Raw genomic sequence first — 22,836 nt, 5'->3', positions numbered from 1 at the left:
TTTTCGGTGTTAGCTTTGAAAGCGCATTTAGGAAATGTCATTCTTGGCTTTCGACATCTTTGGCTTTTTCTGTTTTGATGGGAACAGAAAGAAGTCCCTGTTTTGGGCTTTACAGGGCCTAGAAAAGGCTTCAAAGCTTTCTTTCTATGTTTTCTGCTTACAAGCCAGAAATATAAACACTTCAGCACTGCGCTTCTCAGACACTACTGAAGGAGCTCAGGAAAAACCATGATGAATTCAGATTACCTCATTTTGAAGACTAGAAGACAGACGTCCTAAAGAAATAAATTACTGAAAGATCTCTTCATAAACAATCTAGCCCATTTTATTACTATAAACATTCCAGGATGGGGCTTTTCCCTTCGCCCCACTGACACAACTCAAAATCTAAGTTGAGTTACGTAAGAAATTACCCTCCTGCAATGTGTCTGACAGAGAAGGGCATGAAACAAGGAAGGAAGGATGGATTCAATCTTTTCTTTGATCATAAAACTGTGGTTTACAATTTTGACCAGTCTAAAAGACAGAATATTCTGGTTTGAATTCTGCAGCAGATTTTTTGTTTGTTTGTTTAGCAGTTTGGGTTTTTTTGGCTTTTTTGGGTTTTAAAAAAATTTTTAGGGTTTTGTTTTTTTACCCAATAACCCTTTCTGAGACGAACCACACTCTTAATTTTCATCCTCAATAACCCATGAAATGTAGGTCAGGCATTGCCATTAGAACAATCTGACTGCATTAGCTGCTTGTCAAACCACTTCAATTCCAAAGCACACGAGGAGCTTTCCCCAGCAATCATTAAAATGCCCCTTTAAGTATTTCCCCAAGACTCTCTTTTTGGCTGCGTGATGCCTAAACCAGTTTGACAGCAGTCAGGCTGTTGGCAGCACTTGGCTGTCTCTGGTCATGCAAAAGGGCATGGAACTCACATGAAATGTAAATACATAGATATCTATAGTGTTCAACACAGTCAGAACATGCAGGTAAGTGCATTTATAGAGAAATCAGCTGCAAAGAACAGATTTCTGACTGATTTCACTGTAGGTTTTCTCATCCAAGGATTTGACAATGTTTACTCCCAATAAATCCATGGTTTGGGAGAGGCCACTGTACCACAGAAATGTTTTTTAACTAAAACTTGAAGACTAACAGGAGCACATGAATCATTCCATGGGATTTCCTGGCCAAAAATTAGGAATGACACCCTGCAACTGCAGTCCCTGTTCTGCATAAAAAGATGAAGTTTGGCAGGGAGCTGGCCAGGTATTCCCCTTCCAAATCAAACCTTAACAATTTGCATTTCGGGAATTTTCACTGCACTAATTAGCTCCAAAATAGGATGAATTCATTATCTGAAGTGCAGCTCTGCTGAGAACTCTGTAACAGTGATACACCAGAAGCCACAATACACTCATTATAAACTGGGCAAAGTCCCTCTTGTAGCAATTCAAGCTCAACGCCAGACTGTCTGATAAAGTTTTGTGTGTAAAACCCTTGTCCTGATTTCACTGGATTTTTTTTAATGTTAAGCAAGAAAGGTGGACAAACAGCAAATCAGCCTCTCATTAGTGAAGGGAATCTGTAAATGACCCTGGCAAGGCTGGGCCTTGCATGTGTTACACAGACAGAATGGAAATAATCAAGCTATTTCTAAGAATAAACTAGCCCTGTCTCCTGTAGCATCAAGATTACTATGAAAACAAGTTAAAATGTAGAGCTCAGAAATGATATTTTTAACAGAAGCCATCAGGCTTCTAAGTAACATGGGAAAACAAGGAGTTTGTGCCAGCACAATTTGATTAAATCGAGAAATTACAGAATTGACAAAGCAATTTTGCTCCCTACACATAATCTGACACCACTGCTCAAGCAGTGACATTTTTCACCTCGTACTTCTGTCTGAAGATCCTCAATAAAATCAAGCAAAAAGTGTCAGATCCTGAGGTGTCCTGAACTGTTCCCCCAGATTTGTGAAGAGACACTGTATGGCAGATATTCCTGCAGTTAGAACACATTTAGCCTGCTTTGGTACCATAATTAAAAGTTGAAAGCCAGGGAGAAAGAGATCCCACCATCTCATGGCTTCTCCAAACAGGCCTCTTTACACGAATAAATCCCTCCTTTGATCTCTAATTAAAAAAATGTTTAAATTTCCCCCCTTTTAAAATAAAGCCTCAGTGAGCTTGTTTGTATAAAAAAAAAAAAAAACCCCAAAAGCCCCTGAGCCCTTTGTTGGCACTTAACATAGTTGGATGTTGGACACAAAGAGGGTTTGCCTGAAAGGAGGCAGAACAAAAGTGAGCTCCCATTCCTGGGGCATGGCAGCCACAATGCCCCAGACAGGTGCTGAACAGGAATTGCAGTCTGCTCCCTGCATTTGTTTAGAAATGGAGCAGCAGAACTAATTCCAACAAGGCTGGAAATTCATTAGGGAGAGGTTTCTACCCTGCTTGCTCAGGGCTGCTGCAGCCACATCAGGAACCCCGAGTGCAGTGAAGCTGCAGTTTCCATCTTTGCTAAGAGCCAAAAAAATCTTATTTCTTAGTAATTAGACCAAAAACTCAGTGTAAATACAGAGAGGCAAAAATGTATTTAAACACTGAAAAAGTTGAAGTGCAAGAACACTGTGCTGTGAGGACTTATTTTATTCAGAGGCTGTGCTGTGTTTTGTCATTTGGATTTTTCTGTGGCTATTTCATGTCCATGTCCGTGATGTTTACACCAAGGAGTAGAGATAAATCCTTTCAATAAATCCTTCCACAAGTCATGCTAAAAGGTTCGTTAAAAGACAGCATTGAAAAAAATGAAGGTTTGTGTATCAAGAGGTTACACAAGCAAGGATTTTATTTTACTTAAGCATTGAATTCAACTTCATTTTCAAATCTCTGCAATGAAAACTTCTTTTTTTTTCTCTCCATACTCCTGTATAACCTGCTAGTAACTTTGTTTTTTTCCTTCCACATATGCAGTTAAATCAGAGGGACATGAAATTCAAACAACTCCTAAAAATATTGCTAAGAATGGGTGGGGAAGTCAAGACAACAAAATGTTGCCAAAGCATCCACAAAAGTAAAAGGACAAAGAAAGGCTGGTGATGCCAAAAATAACTTTCTCCTCTGATTATCTCTTCCTACCAACAAGTATCTTAAGTTGCTCCTGGATAAAATTAAACAGAGCATAAGGGGAAAAGAAATTTGACATATATAAATCTCATGTTTAACAGTTTGGGTTGTCATTTAGACTATTGAGATCTCATCCAAGTGCCAACATGATACTTTTTCCCCCAAAATAAGACCAAATAAGAGTCCTGTGCAGTTCAGAAAATGATTTCACTGCTCATTTCACATGAACACCATCTGTGAAGTCTCCTGACCTGTTCCTCAGACTGTAACTGGGATAATGCTCTGCAATTACATTCTGCTGACAAAAGTGGAATATTTTAACAAATAAATTAGATTTCACAATTAGGAAAAGGTAATAGTCTTAATCAACATCTTCAGAGCTAACTATGCCAGTATGTAAAATTCAGTTGCATGCAGAAATACCCAAACCAAACTAGCCCCAAGGCTGTGTGTGAAGCTGTACTTACACTGACCCATAAAAGATGCTGCTTTTAATTTTATTTTTAAAGTTCCCTAATCCTTAGGCCATTGCAGGTCAGCAGAAGACAGGGAACATATTTAGTCTGTAGAGATGCTAATGGCTTACATCTAGCTCATTTTGCAAAGACAATTATGGTTAATATCAAACCCAGAAAATGAGGCAAAAAGCACAGAATTTTGATTTAATGAGACTGTTCTCCCCTTTTCCTCTCTTTTACTTCACTTTAAAAAAAAAAGAAGATTTAAAAAAAAAAAAAAAAAAAAAGCAACTTACTTACTTTAAGTAACCAAGTGAGCACAGAGTCACGATATGGAACAAATTTGTTCTTGTTCTTGCCAGCAGCCTGATCTGCCAGGGCAGAAATAACCAAGCCCAGAGTCGTGAGGGATCTGCCCAGAGAACACAAGCAGTTATTAACAAGGGTAAATATTCATAAGTCAAATGCATATTTAGACAGTGACTTTCTCTCCAAGAAACATGCTCTGAGGTAAAAGTTCCTATTATAATTTTGAGCCTTCTTTCTTCACAAAAGCTCCACTCCTTTTTTTTTCAGTTTTCAGTCTTAATAATCAGGCTTTCACAATGAAATTCGTGGCAGTTGCAGAAACACAAATGTTTTTTTAAATAGGTGGAGATCTCATTCCCATATCTCAGAGTATTGCATGTCAGAAAGAGAAGTAGACAGAAGCAAAGAAGAAAATTGACCACAGGAGCTTTATCCTGTTTTACAAGCAGGATGTAGTTGGCAGGAAAAGGTGCTGAAAAAAGGAAAATAAATAATCTCAAGGTCTTACTTGTTAATGTTGCTTCCTTCTTTCAGCCTGTCTCCTGCAGCACCAGTTTTAGTTGCCCTTTCACTCCCTGCCAAGTCCACCAGGCTCAGCTTGCCCACCTTCTCACCTGATGTCTGGGGAAAAAAAACAGAGAACAACCACTGTTAGGGCACTTAAATCAAATTGCACTGTTTGATGGATTTTACAGCAGGAATCAAACTTCATTTTTGGTGCAGACTCTTGTTCCAAGCCCTTTGAGAATGGCTGGATTTGAACTGTGAACATCCTGTGCTCACTACCTGCAGCTTCAGAAACAATCCTGAAGTCATGGATGATGTGAAGTGAAGTCAGGTATTCTGATATGTTCAAGATAGCTCAGAATCTCCAAGGGAGATGCACACAGGGCACACTAATGAAGTGCTGAACCATGAAAAATTCGGAATTACTACAAAGGAGTCACAACCAGAGACATCAAGTTCATAATCCCATCCTGAAAAAAGTCTCCTAAAATCCTCAGATTTTATACCAGGTTTCTTCTCTTTTTCAGAGACTAGGAATGAACCTGATGAGAAGCATGTTATAATTTATATCAATTACAACATCTGCAAGGTCTCCTTTATCCTTATCAGCTTCCTGAAACACGATACCAGCTATGTGAATATTTAAACCTACAACGCAGATTTTGTCACAAATCCTTTTTTTTTTTTCAATCTCTTTTGACCCAAAACGACGTTCTGAAACACTCCATGAATTTCCTGTGTCAATTTGAAACTGAAGAGCCAACTGTCTTTGAGAACAGCTTGCTCACATCGTGTTCTTCTGCAGCATCTGCACCTTCAGCATCTCAGCATCCCAGAGCAAAGCGTAAATGAACGGGGTAATTAGAATCAACATGCTTTCAAAAATGTCACTCTAAACCCCTCAAAATATGGTGTGATGGTGAAATTTTCCCTTTCCAGGACTGAAAGGACCAGCAGATGGGAGAATAGGGAAATCTGTTGTAGGAGTTCATACAGAGGTCAGTGGAAGGTACAGATGGACAATCCCAATGACCACTCTGCATCCAGGCTGAGCAGGACCACACAAAAACCAGGTATGAAAAAGAAACAAAAGCCAGGTATGAAAAGCATGCAGAAGAGCCACAGCAAAACTGGAATGACAAACTATGGAAAAAATCAAAACATTCCACACGGTAGAATGCTGATTTGAAGTGCAAAGGGAAAAAAAATCCAAATAAAGAACGAGGAAAGTTGTGTGTATAAGAAGATTGGTGGGAACTGAGAAACAAGGAGGAAAAAAAGCCCAAATGCTCATTATGTTTTCCAATATATGCAACATTTAGCCTCAGATTTCCTCTGTGGGCACTCAGAATTTCTCCAATGCTTTGAAAATTTTAAAGAATTGCCCAAGCACAGAATTTACCAACAAAGTTTAAAGATACTTATTTCAAGTCAAGTTTATCCCCATTTTCTGTGAGGGACTAAATAATATTGACATAATGTATTTCATGCACCCCTCCTAGGTGTATTTATGTACAAGGGAACATAAATTAAAACATTTTCAGATTTAAATGTTTTTTAGATATTTAATACATACACATGAAAAAGCACTTACGGCATACAATGCAAAATGCTTGAAATTAAGATTTTTTTTACAATTTTAGAAAGCTGAAAATTTATACAAACTTGCATTAAATAACCACGGGAAGAGGATCAGGTGTTCTTCCTGTTTTTCACCCACACATTTTATCTTTAGCCTTCTGCTGCTCAGAAAGAACTGCTTCTTTTCTAGGAAATACATTCAAGCAAGACACATCCCAGCCTGGCATTTGGACCTTGTAATTTCATTTTCTTACCCCTGATTGTGTGTCATAGAGGGTGTGGGTGAGGATGATCTTGAAGACTGCGTGGGACCGACTGCTCTCCTCGTTCATGTTGGTGGCAGCCACTGTCCGAGATTTGTTGCCTTCAGACATCAAGGACTCGATGTCCTAAATACAATTTTCACAGCCATGAGCATATCTGCATTAATATCCTTTCCAGTTACACCCCCAAAATCATCTCATTTTGGTCAAATACGGCGTTTTCTCACTAAGCTTCCCATTTGTACATACAGAAAAATGTGGGGAAAAAATTAAAGCAATTCCCCCACCCTTTAAAGCCTAGAAACTCCACACTGTCATGACTTCATCCACTCCTTGACCTAGATATTAAATTATCAACAAAAATAATGCACCTGGCTGCACACAGCAACACTCAAAAGCAGAGAGAGAAATGAGGAAACAGCAATTTGTGTTTGAACCCTGACACATTTTGGCCTCAGTTGTCATGGGCTCAGAATCTGGAATACTGACAGAAAGCTCAGAGGTTTATAAAACACAACCACACTGAACAGGTCATTAAATTCCTCCAAATTTTAAGAGCTTATCAAGTGCTTTGATCCGTTGTGATGCTTGAGAAAGGTGAAGCTCCCCTGCTCTGGGATTTCACAGCAATTCTGCAAAATAGTTAAAATCTCAGAGTCTTGGGCTAAACTTCTATTTCTGCATCTCTGCCTGGGTGATGCTAAAACAACTGGAAAAAACAGTCAAACAAAGGACCACCACAGACCACTGACTCCAAATTCTGGATTACACAAAGCTGCTGGGCAACATGGAAAGGCAAAGCATGAAATGTGTCCTGTCTTGGCAGAAACCACCAAGGAGTGGTGGATGGAACTGCAATAGTGGGGACTGCACTGTTTTCATATTTAAGTTCAAATGACAAAATTCCCATATTTATCCATTTTTCCCACAGTGAGTCACTGCTTCTTAAAAAAACAGAGCATTTTCTGAATGCACATGTAAACATTTACTATCCTGCAAGCAAGTTTCATGTGATGCTCTCCAATATTTGCTTTGCAAACAACCATTAGTTCGTAATTCCAGTGTGTGCTACTGGGAAGGGAAATTACTGACTAGAGCATGACAGGCAAAAATGTGACACAGTGGGGTACTGAGAGGCTGTCTCTGCTCAACCCTGGGCCTGTAATTAATCACAGAACACTTTCTCATGACAGAGCACACTCATCTCAAGGCTGGGAGGAAATCTGTTCCATTCAACAGCTGAATCACTTCCAGAATTATTGAGTAGCACGGGATGAAGTGAGTTTCTGCTCTTAGCCCTGTTCTCCCCAGGGATCACAGCACATCTACAATTCTCTCGCTCTAAAATTACTGATTAGGAGTATTTATATAATTCTGTCCAGTTTAAGGGACAGCACCTGGTGTTTAGGATGTCAAGACAAGCCTTTCATAAAGTTGATCCTTACCTTGTAGCTAGCAACAGCTAGTTTGGATAGACCATCTACGTAAGGGCCATAAACACTGTGTTCTCTAACCTTTAATGACTGACGGCTTCTGGTTGGGGGGAAAAAAAAGGGATTTATAAGCACATGACTGACTTAAGACAACATTTACACAAAGTCAATTTCTCACTGGCACATCTCAAACAGGTTGGTCTCACAAATAGCCACTGAAGCACAGAGCAAGGGCCTGAATGCAAACAAAAAAAGCTTTATGTCTACATGGAAAAGGCTGACACAGACAACACTGGCACTTCGTAAAAGGTGGGTTTAGTCCAAGCTTTTAGCCTTACTACTTTATTTTGATTTATAGTGAGGAGATGCTGAGATCAGGAAGCAGCAAAAGCCATCCTAGGCAAATGCTTTATATGGGATCCATTGAGGCAAACTAGTTATGGAAGGAAGGGTGTAGGACAAATACCACAGTGCCATTCACACATGAATTCCTTACCCTTTGGGGTCAAGGAGATCTCTGACTTTCTCATTGTAAATCTCCATGTAGGATACTTCCACTTTGAAACTCTGCTCTTCGTTTTCTTCTTTCTGTGCTCTTTCAAAGAGTCCACTGCAAAGTCTAGGGATTAATCCAGGCTGGTCAGCAGTACCCATCATGGTGTAGGATTTTCCAGATCCTGTGTGAAGAAAGCTGTGATTAGAGTTCCTGCTGTGCAGAATATTGAGAGGCAATAGAAGAAGTTAATTTTTGGGGTTTTTTTGCATTTCGGTGGAAGACATTTGTTCAGAAATAAAAGAAACTCAAACACCACTGAGCTAAAGTTTATCAGAAGGAAAACAGGAAATTTAGTTCAGAGTGCTGAAGAACTTTCAGGTAGATACAGCCTTACTGTAGATGACAACCCAATGACATCCTCAATGAGAAAACTCTTCATATGACTCTTTAAATATTACATTAAAATGACAATTCAAGATTATTTTAACCACAGAGGCAGAAAATCTGAGTGATGCTCTGAGCTCAAGGACAATCATGGTCACGCCAAAGATTATAACCTGAAGTGTGAGAAATAAGGGTAGCCAGCAGCAACAGAATCTTCCTTCTCATCCTGCCCACCTCGTATCTGATGTTACAAACCAGGAAAACATTCCTTATCTAGGTTAGAAGGCATTTCTCCTGAAACAATGTCACAAGAGCAGTGCAAAGAGCCTCCAGGCAGAACAGAACACCTTTGGAGGGAACAACTTTTCCTCACTCAGAGACTCACCCGTTTGCCCATAGGCAAAGATACAAGCGTTGTAGCCTTCAAAGGCATTCTGAAGAATATTCTCTCCAAGGCACTTGAAAACAACATCTTGACCTAGAAAATACAACACACAAGCCAACGTTGGAACACAGCGAGAGCTTTTTGTCCCTTGATTTGGGAATCTTTGACAATCAGGTAAAAGCTGTGAGGGTTTTCCTGCTGTTGGTGCCTAAATCACATCCAGTGTTTGCTCCCTGGAAAGGAGTAGATGTGCTCCAGATTTCTGCTGCTGTAAAAACCAGGAGCTGGGATTCTCATGGATGTGCTGAAAGCAGCAATCTATCAAGGTTCATACTCAGAAGTTTTGTCAGCAGAGAATCTACGACCAACTGCAGAATTTGATCTGCTGGGGAATGACACCTCCTCAAAATACATTCAACCTGTACATTTTAGTGACAATCAGTTGATTTTAATCTAAGGGAATCAGCAGAGCACTGGATAATTTTGCTGTATAAGATACTGAATAACACCATGTGGAGATTTTTGCAGAGAAGGAATCACAACTATGTGGAAGATATCAATATGCCCTGGCAAAAAATAGGGTGTATCACTTCTTTTGCAATAGACCTTAGAACTTTTTGGATCATTTTCCAAGCAGGGGAAGAAAGGCTTAAAATATTTGGGTAGTAACTATTGAAACAAAATCTCTATTTTCAGAAATACTTTTACAAGCAGAAAAACTAAAATTTGAACACAGCACGGCAGAACTTTACGGAATGAAAAGTTCCTTCAAGCTCTTCTTTCCTCCCATTGAAGTTCATATCTTTGCAGTCAAATCCATGCTAAATACCCCAATTTCCTAAAATCACCAAGAGCTGTGGCAGGCTCAGCACAGCAGAATGGGTTTGGATCAAACACTTCCACTGTATAACAGACCAAAATATCAGTTATATAGGCACAGCCATTAGTTTGAGAAACAAATGTGGAATATTCCTATGCCACTTGTATGGCTGAAAGTGTCACATTTTTCTCAGTTCTTTGATAAATTATTATTCATTGATTATTGGTTAAAGAAATTAAAATCAGGAAGTGCGTCTTTGATTTTTCTTACGGTTTTTATACTAAAAATGTTAACAAGTTCAACTGATCCCAAATTTTAAAGGATAACAAGTATGAAAGGAATAAGTTACAGGAGTGGTAAATCCAAGTATATTTCATGTTTTACCATAATTACAACAAAAATGTGTTATAATAATACATAGGAAATTTTTAATTTAATACATTCTCACTAGAACACCTGAATTCACATACACTTATATTAAGTTAAGCTTTTATTAATGTTCCTTCATGAAGTTGTATTATGATGCCAAACTCCCATCAGCTCTGAAAAACATGAAATTACATGTAACAACGCTCCTCAAAACAAATAAATGGATTTGATGCTTCTAAAATGATGGAATTTGAATAGCATTTTAAATAAAGCTGTAAATATGAGTAAAGCATCACTGTGCTAGGTTTCCCCACTCCCTCCACTGCAAATGGGTGGCAATGCCTATTGCTATTGGCATCTTTAGAGAAGAGAAACTGGAATGATTGAAGATTTCCCTTTTGACAGCAGCCAGTCATACACTTTGTGCCACATGGCCTGTGCCCTGCAGCAAGGACTGTATTTTAGTCAGATCATTCCCACTTGGAGACAGCAAAGCCACAGTAAATATCATTACCTGCATATTTTTCTTTGACAGATTCATCCATAGACCAAAAGCAGTGATCGTAAGCAAACACCTGTAGGGAAACAACCAGAGCACTTTAGAAAAACTGCTGCCAAATCCAACACGTTATTCACATTTTGACATTCTAAACTTGCACACAATCCCACTGAATCCCTTATTTCCTAGGAGTTTGAAACCTAAACAAACACTTCATTTTCCTACATGTTTTTATTTGTTCCTTGTTCCTGTCTGTTCCTTTCTGTGCCAACCAAGTGGATGTCAACGACTTCTCCATATCTCCCTCCAAACCCATCCTTGCAATTCATTTTTCACCAGAGTTTCTCTTTTGCAAACTGACAGATGTCCTCTAGCTCTTTCTGCCTCCCATCTCCCTGTGCCTCTTGTCTGCATAAATTAAAAACAAGCCTTAGGGTAGGAACCTCTTTCCATACAAGAGGAGTTATGTATTTATTTACAGACCATGACGAACTAAAGCAGCCATCAAAGTCTAATATTTGCAAAGAGAAATAGGAAGCAAATCAGTTTTATCATGAAAAGAGAAGCACTAGAATAATTTTAATTAAAAAGTTTCAATTTTGCCATGAATCCACTGAAAGATTCACAGGCACCTTTCATCCTAAAAGATGACCTGAAATAATACAATGTATATTTTGGGACAGATGTTTGCTAAAACAGCTCCCCTGGGTATGTATCTGCAAGGAAAAATATTAATTGGGGTAATGTCTGACCTACATTCACATGGGCATAATTTATTCTGTAGGATGTAGGAAAAGGGAAGTGCAATGTGGATTTCCCCTCTAAGCTTAATGGAAGTTGCTCTTTCCCCTTTGGATGTCCTGCATTTCTACATTGCTGACTACCTACATTTATGAAAATGCTTAACATAGCAAAATCCTTGAAATTTAAATAACTTATCCTCAAAAATACATTGCTTTCCCCCACTATAGTGCACTGATGTACCAGCAACAGGAGATAAAGTAGTTATTTTATATCCTCTAACTGAGGGAACAACAGCTTGTGCATTTAAAATCAAGGTGCTTTCTTTTCTTTTAAATTTATTTCACAACTTAGCATATTATTAAAACATCCCAAGCCTTCAGAACATTTAGGAAAATGTATGAGCTGAACATCCACAGAGCTGAACCCTGATATGCCAGGACAGAATCTCCAAACCAAAAGCAAAGTCACGGGACCATAAAACCAAAATGAGTTTTGCTTTAACACAAACACCAGAAAATGCTTTTAAAAAGCCCACAAAGAACAAGCATGTCCCATTCAGCAGTGCTGAGTGTGTATGTTCTCATTTGTTCCTCTGACTCATTTCTTGGCACAGGCTGTGCAGAGCACTGCTGCAGCAAGGAGATGCTTCGAGTTTTTTACTCAGCAGCTGATCAGCAACAGAGTTTTTCAAAACGCTTTTAATATTTGGATAACTCTAGACTGAGCAAGTGAAGGGACAATTCTCACACCCTGATAAAAGCCCTTACCTTTGGGTGAGTTCTGGTGTTCCCCAATGCAGCAGGAGTGGAAAGGATTTGGTACAAGGTCAGGGGAAGAAAAAAGAAAAAAAGAAAAAAAGAAGAACAAGGACTGTTAGTTGTAGTGATTTTAGCTTAATTATGCTATCATTAATCATTGGAATGCTGTATTTAAAAAGTTCATTTCTCTCCTCAGATCTCTCCTTACTTACAGATCCCAAGTCATTTTATAAACCTTTTCAGGAGCAAGATTTGAGATGCTGCTCGGAGTTGATTTAAAATTCAAAGCCACTGATTTTCCTCACGCTGCATCTCTTTCCTCATTCTCTCACAGGTTGATTTTCCTTGTGACACCTCTCTCTCTCTCTGGGTGTCACTGCCTCTTAAAAACAACATAAAAATTTCCAAAACCACTTGAACAGGAACTTCAGGAGTGTTATTCAAGAGGAAATTTCAGAGTCCAACCCTTGGGCTTGCCCAGCTCAGCTCTCTCACGGTTGCTGGGACAGCAGAGCAAACATTTGCTTCCCGAAAAGAATGAGCAGAGAACAGCAATTTCTCCAGTCTGTTATGTGCAGAATTTAAAAGTTCGGGAGTTTTTATTTGTTTGTTTTTAAGCAAGTACAAAATCACTGGAGTGACCTTTAAAATACCAGCACAGCCCTGGTCAATGACTGCAGGTTACATGGCCTCCCCACATCAGAGGCTGCAGAAAAGCAGTAAACAAAAAACACAACAAACCACTGATATTCCCCTCATCCCGGACCTTCCAAATGACATTAAGAAACTCTTGACATCAGCAACGAGTAAAGTCTTGTGACAAGCAACACTGATTTCTTTTGAACAGAGCAGGAGAAAGGCATGGCAGCCATACAGGATTACCCTCAGAGCTCTTGCTGCTCACAGGGGCTGAGAGGCGAGTTTAAAAATAGCGATTTCCGAGCGCTGTCTCTCAAAAATAATTATTTATTACGCAAATCCATCACCTCTCTGTACTTATCCTGGATCTGCTGTGTGTATCTGTCTGACAGAACAGGAATGATGGCGACTTGGGACAGGATGATTATTTGAGTCAAGGTCACCTTGTGTCACAGGGTCATCCCAGACAACATGATACCCTTTTTCTCTGCCATCTGGCTTGGCTGGAATAAAGGCTCTGCCAAGTTTCTAGGCAGTGAGATTGGTGTGGACTCTCCACTGTTACTCCTAGGTGGATTTTATTGAGGGAATCTCCTTCACTGGGGCTTTGATCCAGCCTCAGGAGATTCCAGAGAGCCCCTCTGGATTCTTCTCAGAGAGACACAGAAGCATTTTCATGGTTTTCTGTGCTCTGAAATGCTCAGAGCACTTTGTTGCAGGACATCACTGCTTTTAGGGAAGTTCTGCTTAGAGAGCAGGTTAATTCCTATTCCTACAGGAACAGTCTTCTTGTAAAAACAAAGGGAACAGCAAACCTGGATTTGGAGTTTGACTTTAGCACTCAGAGATGTGACAGTGCTCCTCATTCAGCCCTGCTCACATTCCCCAGCCCAATTCCAAGGCAGGATTATATTGCAACAACCCAGCTGATCTGCCCAGCCCTCAATATGGGGCGTATTATTGAGTATTTGGGTTAAAGCAGCCAGAAGGATATAATCGGAGAAGTTCTATCACATACACAGTTTTAAGAGGATGGATTATACAGGGCTGTGTATCATCAAGCTTAACTTAAGACCTTTAGTCTGAACTAAGAATCTCATTTTCTGAAGAAACACAAACCCACAGACCCAGCTCTTGGATCTTGTTGAATCCAAACATCAGCAAACCAAAGCCCCACAAAACCCAGCGTTTCTTGCAAACCCAAAAAAATCCCATTTGGGATCCAGCACAGCCACACAGAGCTGCAGCTTGTTTGATGTACTTTTGACCATGAAGAGAATAAATGGGACAAATGTTTCCCCAAGGAAAGCATTAAGGGTGCAGCCTGCATCACACAGCATTGTGCTGTGCATATCCGAGCCCATTAATGCTGCAGCTGCGTGCTGGGCCCAGAAACCCATGAAAAGATTTGTAGCCTGACTCAAAATCCCCTGGGAAATGAATAGATGGGGAAATAGAGTACCCCCAGCAGCCTAGCTGGCTGCAAGGACACACTGGGAGTGCTGGGTGTTCACACCCAGGTGCTGCAGTCCATCCCAGAGGTGAGGAAAAGGTGAACACCAAGAACAGCAGGGGTGCTGTAGGTTTATCTCCTACAGCAAAACACACAGGACAGAAACATGTGCAAAAATCAGGGAGGTGATTTTCCCCCTCTGCTCTGCTCTTGTAAGATCCCACCTGGAATCCTGCATACTGTTCTGGTGTCCCCAACACAAGAAGGACATGGAACTGGTGGAGCAAGTCCAGAGAAGGTTACAAGGTGGATAAGAGGACTGGAACAGCTCCCCCATGGAGACAGGCTGAGGCATTTGGGGCTGCTCAGCCTGGAGAAGAGAAGGTTGTGTGGAGACCTCAGAGCACCTTCCAGAGTCTGAAGGGCTCCAGGGAAGCTGGAGAGGGACTGTTCATCAGGATAGGGGGACAAGAGGGAATAGGATCAAACTGCAAGAGGGGAAATTTAGGTTAGATACATGGAGGGAATTGTTCCCTGTGAGGGTGGTGAGGCCGTGGCACAGAGAAGCTTCCAGGGATGGAGCAGCCACAACTTCTCTGGGAATTTTATTCTGGGACCTCCCCACCCTCACAGCCAAGAATTCCTTCCCAATATCCCATCTCTCCCTGCCCTCTGGCAGTTTGAAGCCATTCCCTGTGTCCTGTCCCTCCATCCCTTGTCCAAAGTCCCTCTCCATCCCCAGGATCTCCCATTCTGAGGTGCAGGCAGCTCCTCGGCTCACAGCCAAAAATTCACAACTATCTCAGATGCAGCAGAAGCATCCAAGGCAGGGAGGGAAAACTTATCTTTTAGCTACTGCAGGATGTCACTGAGATGCTTCCAGCTACTTGTTTTCACTCGTATCCACTCTGACAGGAATTCGCCAACTCCCTTCTTTTATCTCCTCTCAGCTCAATGTCAAACAGAAGTAGGGGGAATCTAATGTATCTAATTTAATTCTAAAATTAAAAAAGGAGGAAGAATACCCTGAAACAACATTTAACAGTATTTTATTTGTTGCAGCCCGCAGCAGGGGGGTGGAATGAGATGATCTTTAAGGTGTTTTCCTACTCAAATTATTATACAATTCCATGAATATATCTGCTGTTTTGAGAGTGAATGAAGACGTGCAGACTGAATAATCACCTCTTTTAAAAAGTACCTCTCACACTGTGTAAATGTGTCCTGATCAAGCTCAAGCTTTTGGATGAGGACACATTTACTCTCCTATAAACATTTTTGGTGGTCCCACAGATCTCAGGCACAGTGTAAAAATGTGGATAAAATCAGAGCAGCTCCCAGCTGAGACCATCAGTGTATGTGCAATATCACTACTGCTTTGGGTTTTTAAACAGAATAATTAAATTACACATTCAAACACAATAAACCATTCAACCATAGTTATCAGTGGCATTTTAGCAACGCCCAGATCAGTTTTTCCATGTCCAAAAGGGGAAGGAAGGTTTAGTGAGCTTAAATATATTTCAGACTGTGCAAATCTCGAGGGGAAAACACCCCAGCAAATGAGCAGAGGTGAACCCTGGCAGGGGAGAGGCGAGGAGAGCTCAGTCCTTATCTCTTCTGTCTGGCTGACCCCACAGCTCCGAGATAGCAGCCAGCTGGCAAATCAGCACATGCTCTAAATCAGTCACAGCACATCTCACTTCTTGTCTGCATCACAAACAGGCAGATGGGGCAAAAGGGAGGAGAAAGGTGGGAGGTGGCAAGGCAGGAAGAAGGGAAAAGAGCTCCAGAAGCTGCAGGACAGGAGCTGACATGGCAGGCATGGGTTTTCTTCTCTGTATTTTCTTGAAAAAGAACATTTCCTGTGCCAACAGTGACTGCAACAACATCCAAACTGTACATTTGTCTGATATTGCCAAGTGGCACAAGGCTATGCTGAATTTATGGGATTGAAACATAATGTTGTGTCATTTTCAGAATTTGGAGTGAATTTCTGGACTAGCAAAATATAATACAAATTTGAGGGTTAGAAAAAAGGAAAAAAAAAGAGGTAAAAATTCCAACTATAAACCAGGAAAGTCTCAGCAGATCTCCAGATATTCTTACTGCTTTCCATTTTCAATCTTCCATAACCACTGCAAAAACAAGCATATCAAATTCCAGTATAATTAGTGGTATTTTATGCCCTTCAGCAGAAACTGCCCGGCACAAACTCTAGAAAGCAGCTAAAAATGCAACTAGGAAAACAAACTGATAGGGAAAAACTCCTTAGGGTTTACAAGTGGAAAGGTGTCAATGTCTCCCAGAGATTGGTCTGTAATGCCACATCTTTTTGCTCCCAACTGAGTTAAAAAAATATTATTAAAAGTTGGCATCATGTGTAACAGTAATTTACCCTTTTGGATCCAGTCATTCTGGAATTCTGGGATTTTATTAGTAAGATTCTGCAGTAAGATAGAAGTAAGTACAACAACTATCCTAGGTTCTGACACACACAACTGCATCATTTATCAATATTCCATTAAATCTAATAACTGAAGTTACATTTGGCAGAGTTAGCTGTCCCCATAGATCTTTCCCTCCTTCATTCAAGTGTGGCCCAAAGTAGTATGGAAAACTGATATGGAAAACCCTGAACCATAACTTCTTCTGTGGTTCCTGTGCAGTGTTTTCATGGAATCCCAGAATGGTTTGGGCTGGAAATGACCTTAAAGATCATCCCATTCCCATCCTGTGCCACTGGCAGTGATATCTTCCATTAGAAAGGTTTTCCCTTGTTCCTTCTCACTCATCTGCCATGAGCTTCCCCATTCAAACACAGCAGAGTCAGAAGCACCTCAAAAACATCAAATATCCAATTCCCAGCACCTTGGCACAGAGTTTTGCTGAGCAAATGAGGCTCTGTTTGAAGAGCACTGGGTTAAACCATAATGGATGTTATGGACTGAAGGGTTTTTTTCACGAAAACTCATCCTTCAAACAAAGCTTTTGAGTCTTGAGGGTGTTTGGGCCCTGGAAGAACTTCCCAGGGAACAGTGACATTCCCAAGGTTGCCAGAGCTCTAGGAGTGTTAGGACAAAACTCTCAGGGATGGACAGGGTGGGATTGTTGGGGTGTCTGTGCAGGGACAGGGCTTGGACTCCATGATCCTTCTGGATCTCTTCCAACTCAGGATTTTCTATAATTTTATGACCCCTGGCTATATCTCAGAGGGTAAATACTTGGTGTAGATAAGTGGAATTCCAAAGGAAGTGCTCTCCTTGCCTCAACATTAGACACCTGTGTGTGAAGAGCTAATTTAATTCCAGAGCCTTTTATTCTGAAGTAACTGGCTTTGGAAGATTTCCAAGCTTCCCTATCCACCACTGTACTACAGGACCTTCCTAGAGTGGGGAAGCTGATAAGTGGTGCAGGAATTGCTGAAGAGCTCCAGCACCAGCAAGGCCAACAATTTCAGGCACAGATCTTGCATTTCTTTCAAGTATGGGACCAGTTATCTTTCTGAAGCAGATCCTTTAACTGGTAGCTTGTGTGGGTTTTTTTTTCCCCTGTATGAATAAAGGACTCAGAATGAAGTATTCTGAAGAGCCAGCACTGCAATGGTCAGAGTTTTATTGTTTAAATTTCAGCTGCAGAATTTCTTCCACGGAATAAAAAAAGCCAGCCAATGGTGAAATAAAATTTAGACAATAGATTTAATGATTTTGCTAACACAGACATAACTGAAAGACAGCAGTATGACAGCTGATAAGAAAAAGTCAAATTCTTTGAGAAGCTGTTTCCTCTCTTTCTGCATATCACACAAATACAACTTGCAACCCATTTTGCTGCTGCCAGGTAGACAATGAGAGGAGAAGTCAACTACATCGAGTCTGATCACTTTAACCTATCCCCTGATACACAGAAATCCATTTTCCCCAGAATATTTCAGTGTAAAGTGCTTGAGGTTATTTGATTTAATAGTTGTTTATCAGTTCACAAATATTTTTACCCCACTTTTATATGCAAGCCAAGTGGTATCAAAACACTGAGTCCCATCAAACTCCAGTTTTTGATTATGTCCTCCAACTAATATTATTCTTACAGAGTCCCATTTTTTACCTCCATGGCAATACTGAGTTCTCTGGGAGAAAACAACACTGCTCTAGTTCAGCAAAGGATTTTTTTGCAATCAGAAACAGCCTCTTTAAAACGAAATCTCCCAAATACATTGAAGAAAAAAAAAGTGAAAGAGCATACACAGTTCAAAGCCTAAACTTGTGTATTGCTAAAATGAATAAAGGTAATCACTGTTCCTTGGAAAATTCCACCAGTGCTCCAAGGCATTCCAGGCGTAGTTGGCAGCTACTTAGTTTCTACTGACAAAACTAATTTTTGCCAGCTCACTCAAAACAATCAAGGGAAAAAAAAAAAAGCCCCAAACCCCAAGAACTCAGGCTGAGCAGCAGCTTTGTGGGTTTGGGGTATTTTGTACTTGGAGCTAAATTTTCTGTATTGTTGGTACAATAATCTGCTTAGTCCTGACCACATTCAAGCAGTGCATGGATCCCATAAAGCTGTTGTTATGACAAGGGGATTACAACTTTATCCTTTTGTTTGTAAATACTCAGATGTCAGGACACTATTGTGCTCCACAGAATGTCTGGTGAACAGCCAGTCCCCAAACTTTCAATTACTATTGTGAATTACAGTGGTTTTTTAACAGGGTGGGTTGTAGCTACCTTTTTATAACCACTTGAGGGAGGGAAAAGCCTCCTTAGGATGTGGCAGCCTATTAAGTCCTCCAGCAGATCCTAAATAGAAAATGATGGCAGGTGGAGCAGCATGTATAGGAAAATATACAATATCTATTTTGTCTTGTTCTACAGCACCAACAAACTCAGTTTTCATACCCAGGATAACCTTTAGCCAAGACACTAGCATGCAGGATTAATCCTAGAATGATCTCCTGGGCACTATGGAAAGCAAAGGATTGGAACTAAAAGGAATTTAATCTTTGAAAGGTATTTCAGGAATTCTCTCATGTCCACCAAGACCAGTTTTTCCACTTTTGGTAGATCACCCAGCTGTATCATCCAATCCATAAACTCATTACAGCCCCTACCTTAAACCAGTCTGAGTTTGTCTGACTTCCTTGAAAACACAAACACATCAACCAGAACCACTTTGAAAGAGCTGATTTTTCCATGACTGTGATATCTACACAAACACCCAAATAACTGTATTCACTCTGTACTCCAACACCTGATACTCGATGTTTTATTTATAAAGAACTTTCAGTCATTTATCTCAGGCAATTTGTGCCAGATAATCACAGATCCAACCTGGGAGACACCGTCCAGCCTGGAGGCCTAAATAAGAAGTCAAATTGCTTCTTTCACTTTCCTTTTTTGTTTCCACAAATCTGCCTTGACTTCCAGTGGAGAATACCACCCTCCTCCCTTTGGAAAAGGTGATGCCTGTTTGAGGAGATGCCTGGATTTGGTTCTCTGATTTCTTCAGCACATTCACCAGGTATTAAGTGAGCAGGAAATTTTTGAAGCGGCAGCAGTTCAAAAGAGAACATTGTTGTGGCCACATTTTGTAAAGAAATCAATTTTAATGGTGTGGTTTGTGCATGCATAGTGCATTTACAAGGTTGGGAATTTCTGTGGATAAAGCAACCAGTCATCACTCTCTAAATCTCTGCAATTTCAGCACCAGTGGGTCACCAGCTGATGAAGTGGGTAATGCACAGTGCCAAAATTTATACCTCAGAGTCATTTCTGGTGCCTCCAGAACCAGATATCTGCTAAGCACAGCGTTATTTTCATGTGGTAAAGTCTGTTCATGACCTGGTTTGGATCCAACTCCAAATGAGTGACTCGAGCAGTATTTAAAACTACAAACACCCCAGAAACCACAAATGATGTTGATCTAATGGTGGATGGGGAGGAGGGAGAAGACAAGAGCTGTAGGCAAGAAGGGTTGGTCATTAGCATAAAAAAGTGATTTGTCTTGGTTCAGTAAAGCCCTGAATTTCCTCTCTTCAGCACATCCACATTCCATGATCACAGTGATAACCCAGAGGCTGTTGCACAGTATCTGTGTGATCCCAACCCAAACCTTCCATCAGCATCCAGGGAGGCTGGGAGGTGAAAGGACAGCACAACTCATCCCAACCACGCTGCAAACGAGAACAGCAGCTTGTCAAGGCACTGGCACCTCAGAAAGAGCACTTCAACAAAATCCTGACGTGCATTAGAAGCCTCAAACATCCAGCTAGAGTAAAATCCGTGTTTATATATCTCAAAAAAGAATAATGTGTGATGCTGTCTGTTACTCTTCACAAGAGCACAGACTCTGTGCCCTCCCTGATCAGCTCTTTCAGTGCTGTCTGTATTCCCCCAACCCATTTCAGACAACTGATAATGTGGAGATAAGGAAGCAGGCAGCAATCAATATCCTTATCACCATCCCTGGAGGGATTTAAAAGTTATAGAAGTGTGGTGCTTAGGGCCATGTTTTAATGGTGGGCTCTGCAGTGCTGGGCTGATGGTTGTACTCTATTTTAAAGGTCTTTTCCAACCTAAACAATTCTACAATCCCGTCATTCCAATTTCTTCCCAATACCCCACCTAGCCCCAACCTCCAGACTGAACTCTTACTACAGGAGCACCTGGTATGAGGAAATAAATATAAACTTTGTCCCAGAGAGGCCAAGACCAGAAAAAACTGCTTTCCAGGGCAACATTTCTGCACCAAGCTCTCTTCTGCCTGACCTAGAAAAGCAATCCTTATCTTCAGTGTACCATTCCAATCAGCTGTTTTTCCTTCCCAGCACGAGGATGAGAAATAAGCTATAATTGACCTGTTTGCTGAAAAGCAAAGGGAAAATACAGCATATTATGAAAATTACAGGCAAGCCTTCACCATGACAGCTCAGCTCCCATATCCTGTATCTGTCCTGCTAATGGCTCCAGACTGCTGAAAAAAAATGTCAGAGTGCTCTAGGCAGAATTAAATATTTGCTTAAACCTAGAATTGCATTAGAGTGAACAGATCTGCATGGAGAACTTGCTCTGAAGACAAAAAAAAAAATAGTATCTTTGGAGTGAGAAGCAAAGAGAAACCCGAGGCTCTGAAAAAATACTGAAGAAATGTAGATTTCTTTGATATTTGGTGGCAGAAGTCCAATTATGTCTTCCTAAATAGGTACTGCTGATCCACTGTGGCATTCCTCTCTGCCCTATATTTCCAAAATTCAACTTTTGGCCACGCGATGAACTTACCCATCTGCTTTGTCTATTCTTCTCCCTCCCACCTCAGCAAATGGCTGTGGTCATTTTTAAGTGTAGGAAATATTTAGTGAACTATTCTTGAGTCAACACACCACAGAACTATTTCAAAGCACTGCAGTTCTTTCATGCCCATTGTGTTCCAGCTGAAAGCTCTCATTTGGGCAATCAGATAATCCTGAAGAATTTAATGAGGAACATAATTTTGAATATGCTTTTATTCCAATGATATTTAGTTATTCTTGTGTATAAGAAATTCTTCCACTAACCACTTGTACCAACACCCATCACCCCAAAAACCAATGTGGCAGTTGCTGAAGGGTTTGTTCATTATTGCTGGTGATTTATTCATGCTGGGGAAGAAAATAGGAATCAGGAACAGGCATTAGCAGAGGAGTGTGGCTGGTGGGACCAAGTGCAGGAGCTACAACATTTAAAGTGCCAAAGTCCCCAAATTAATTCAGAAGTGAGTTAGCTGGAAAAGGCACTGAAACTGGGCTTGGTGAAGCTACACATGATTTTTTGGCTGACAAACACCTTTCCAGAGACTATGGCCTGCAGGGCTGTAAGGAGCAATCAGGGATTAAGTTATCATTTCATGCTCTGGCAGCAGAACGCAGCTATTTAACAAGGTGAAACATGCACCGTGCACCATCCCTTATCCCTTTCAGCCAAGTCAGTTGTGTCAGAATAAATCCCACCGTGGGCTTTCCCTGTCAGCCAATCTCCTGGGCTTGGATTCTGGCCAGACACTCACTGGCTCTTGCCAACTCTCATGTTGTCCCAAGGTAGGGCAGAGAAGAGTTTGTGAGGAGTTTGGAGTTCCCACCCTTAGGCAGACCACTGGGAGATTGCCCCAGGATTCGATTAGGCTTCTAGAAAGTGCAAACATGATTTCTCTGGTCTATCATCAAATTTTATCACATATTTTTGCAATGCCTAAAGGCGGGAATTCAGCCACAGGATGAGAACTTACACCCCACATGCCACCGGCAGATTTCCCAAGGGAATTCAGGTACAACCCAGGAGCTCTGGGCAGCAAATCTTTCCTCAAAGCACCTCCAAGCCAAGGTCAGAGTCGCTGCTGAACATTGCCACAGCTGCCAAGCAGATTTCCTCCTGCCTCACTCTTATCACTAATTACTTCTAAGAGCTTCCCACAAGCAACGCCATGGATTCGCTTCCTGTGCTGCTCTTATTCCCAGAGCTGTTTATCTCCCCAGCATGCCTTCTCTTTTGAAATCCCTTTCAACACCTCTCCCTCAAACAAAAAAAACACCTCAAAAGGAGACTTAAACCCTTCCATAACGCTGTTTCTGGAGCAAAAGCTGTTTATGAT

At 40.8% G+C, this 22,836-nt stretch overlaps 1 protein-coding gene and 1 long non-coding RNA gene across 7 annotated transcripts in view; both read right to left on the bottom strand.

Annotated features, from left to right (window-relative positions):
* Window positions 1-10,724, bottom strand: part of KIF13B (kinesin family member 13B) — a 69,792-nt gene extending 59,068 nt beyond the window's left edge. For all 6 annotated transcript variants that reach the window (XM_085057159.1, XM_085057160.1, XM_085057161.1 and 3 more), the window contains exons 1-7: window positions 10,639-10,724; window positions 8,936-9,028; window positions 8,167-8,347; window positions 7,683-7,770; window positions 6,229-6,363; window positions 4,395-4,507; window positions 3,878-3,989 (exon numbers count right to left, since the gene is read on the bottom strand). In XM_085057159.1, coding sequence (XP_084913285.1) covers window positions 3,878-3,989; window positions 4,395-4,507; window positions 6,229-6,363; window positions 7,683-7,770; window positions 8,167-8,347; window positions 8,936-9,028; window positions 10,639-10,669 — 753 coding nt within the window. In that variant the 5' untranslated portion in view covers window positions 10,670-10,724. The remainder of the gene's footprint in view (window positions 1-3,877; window positions 3,990-4,394; window positions 4,508-6,228; window positions 6,364-7,682; window positions 7,771-8,166; window positions 8,348-8,935; window positions 9,029-10,638) is intronic.
* A 1,408-nt stretch (window positions 10,725-12,132) lies between these two features.
* LOC146440483 (uncharacterized) overlaps window positions 12,133-22,836 on the bottom strand; it is a 45,872-nt gene continuing 35,168 nt past the window's right edge. Inside the window, exon 3 of the long non-coding RNA XR_014851170.1 lies at window positions 12,133-12,147. This is a non-coding gene — a long non-coding RNA (uncharacterized LOC146440483). The remainder of the gene's footprint in view (window positions 12,148-22,836) is intronic.

Source organism: Lichenostomus cassidix, chromosome 3 (genome assembly GCF_008360975.1).
Source record: "Lichenostomus cassidix isolate B80296 chromosome 3, HeHo_3.0, whole genome shotgun sequence".
Taxonomy (NCBI): domain Eukaryota; kingdom Metazoa; phylum Chordata; class Aves; order Passeriformes; family Meliphagidae; genus Lichenostomus; species Lichenostomus cassidix.
The sequence above is the reverse complement of the archived record's forward strand: the minus strand, read 5'-3'. Positions and strand labels throughout refer to the sequence as shown.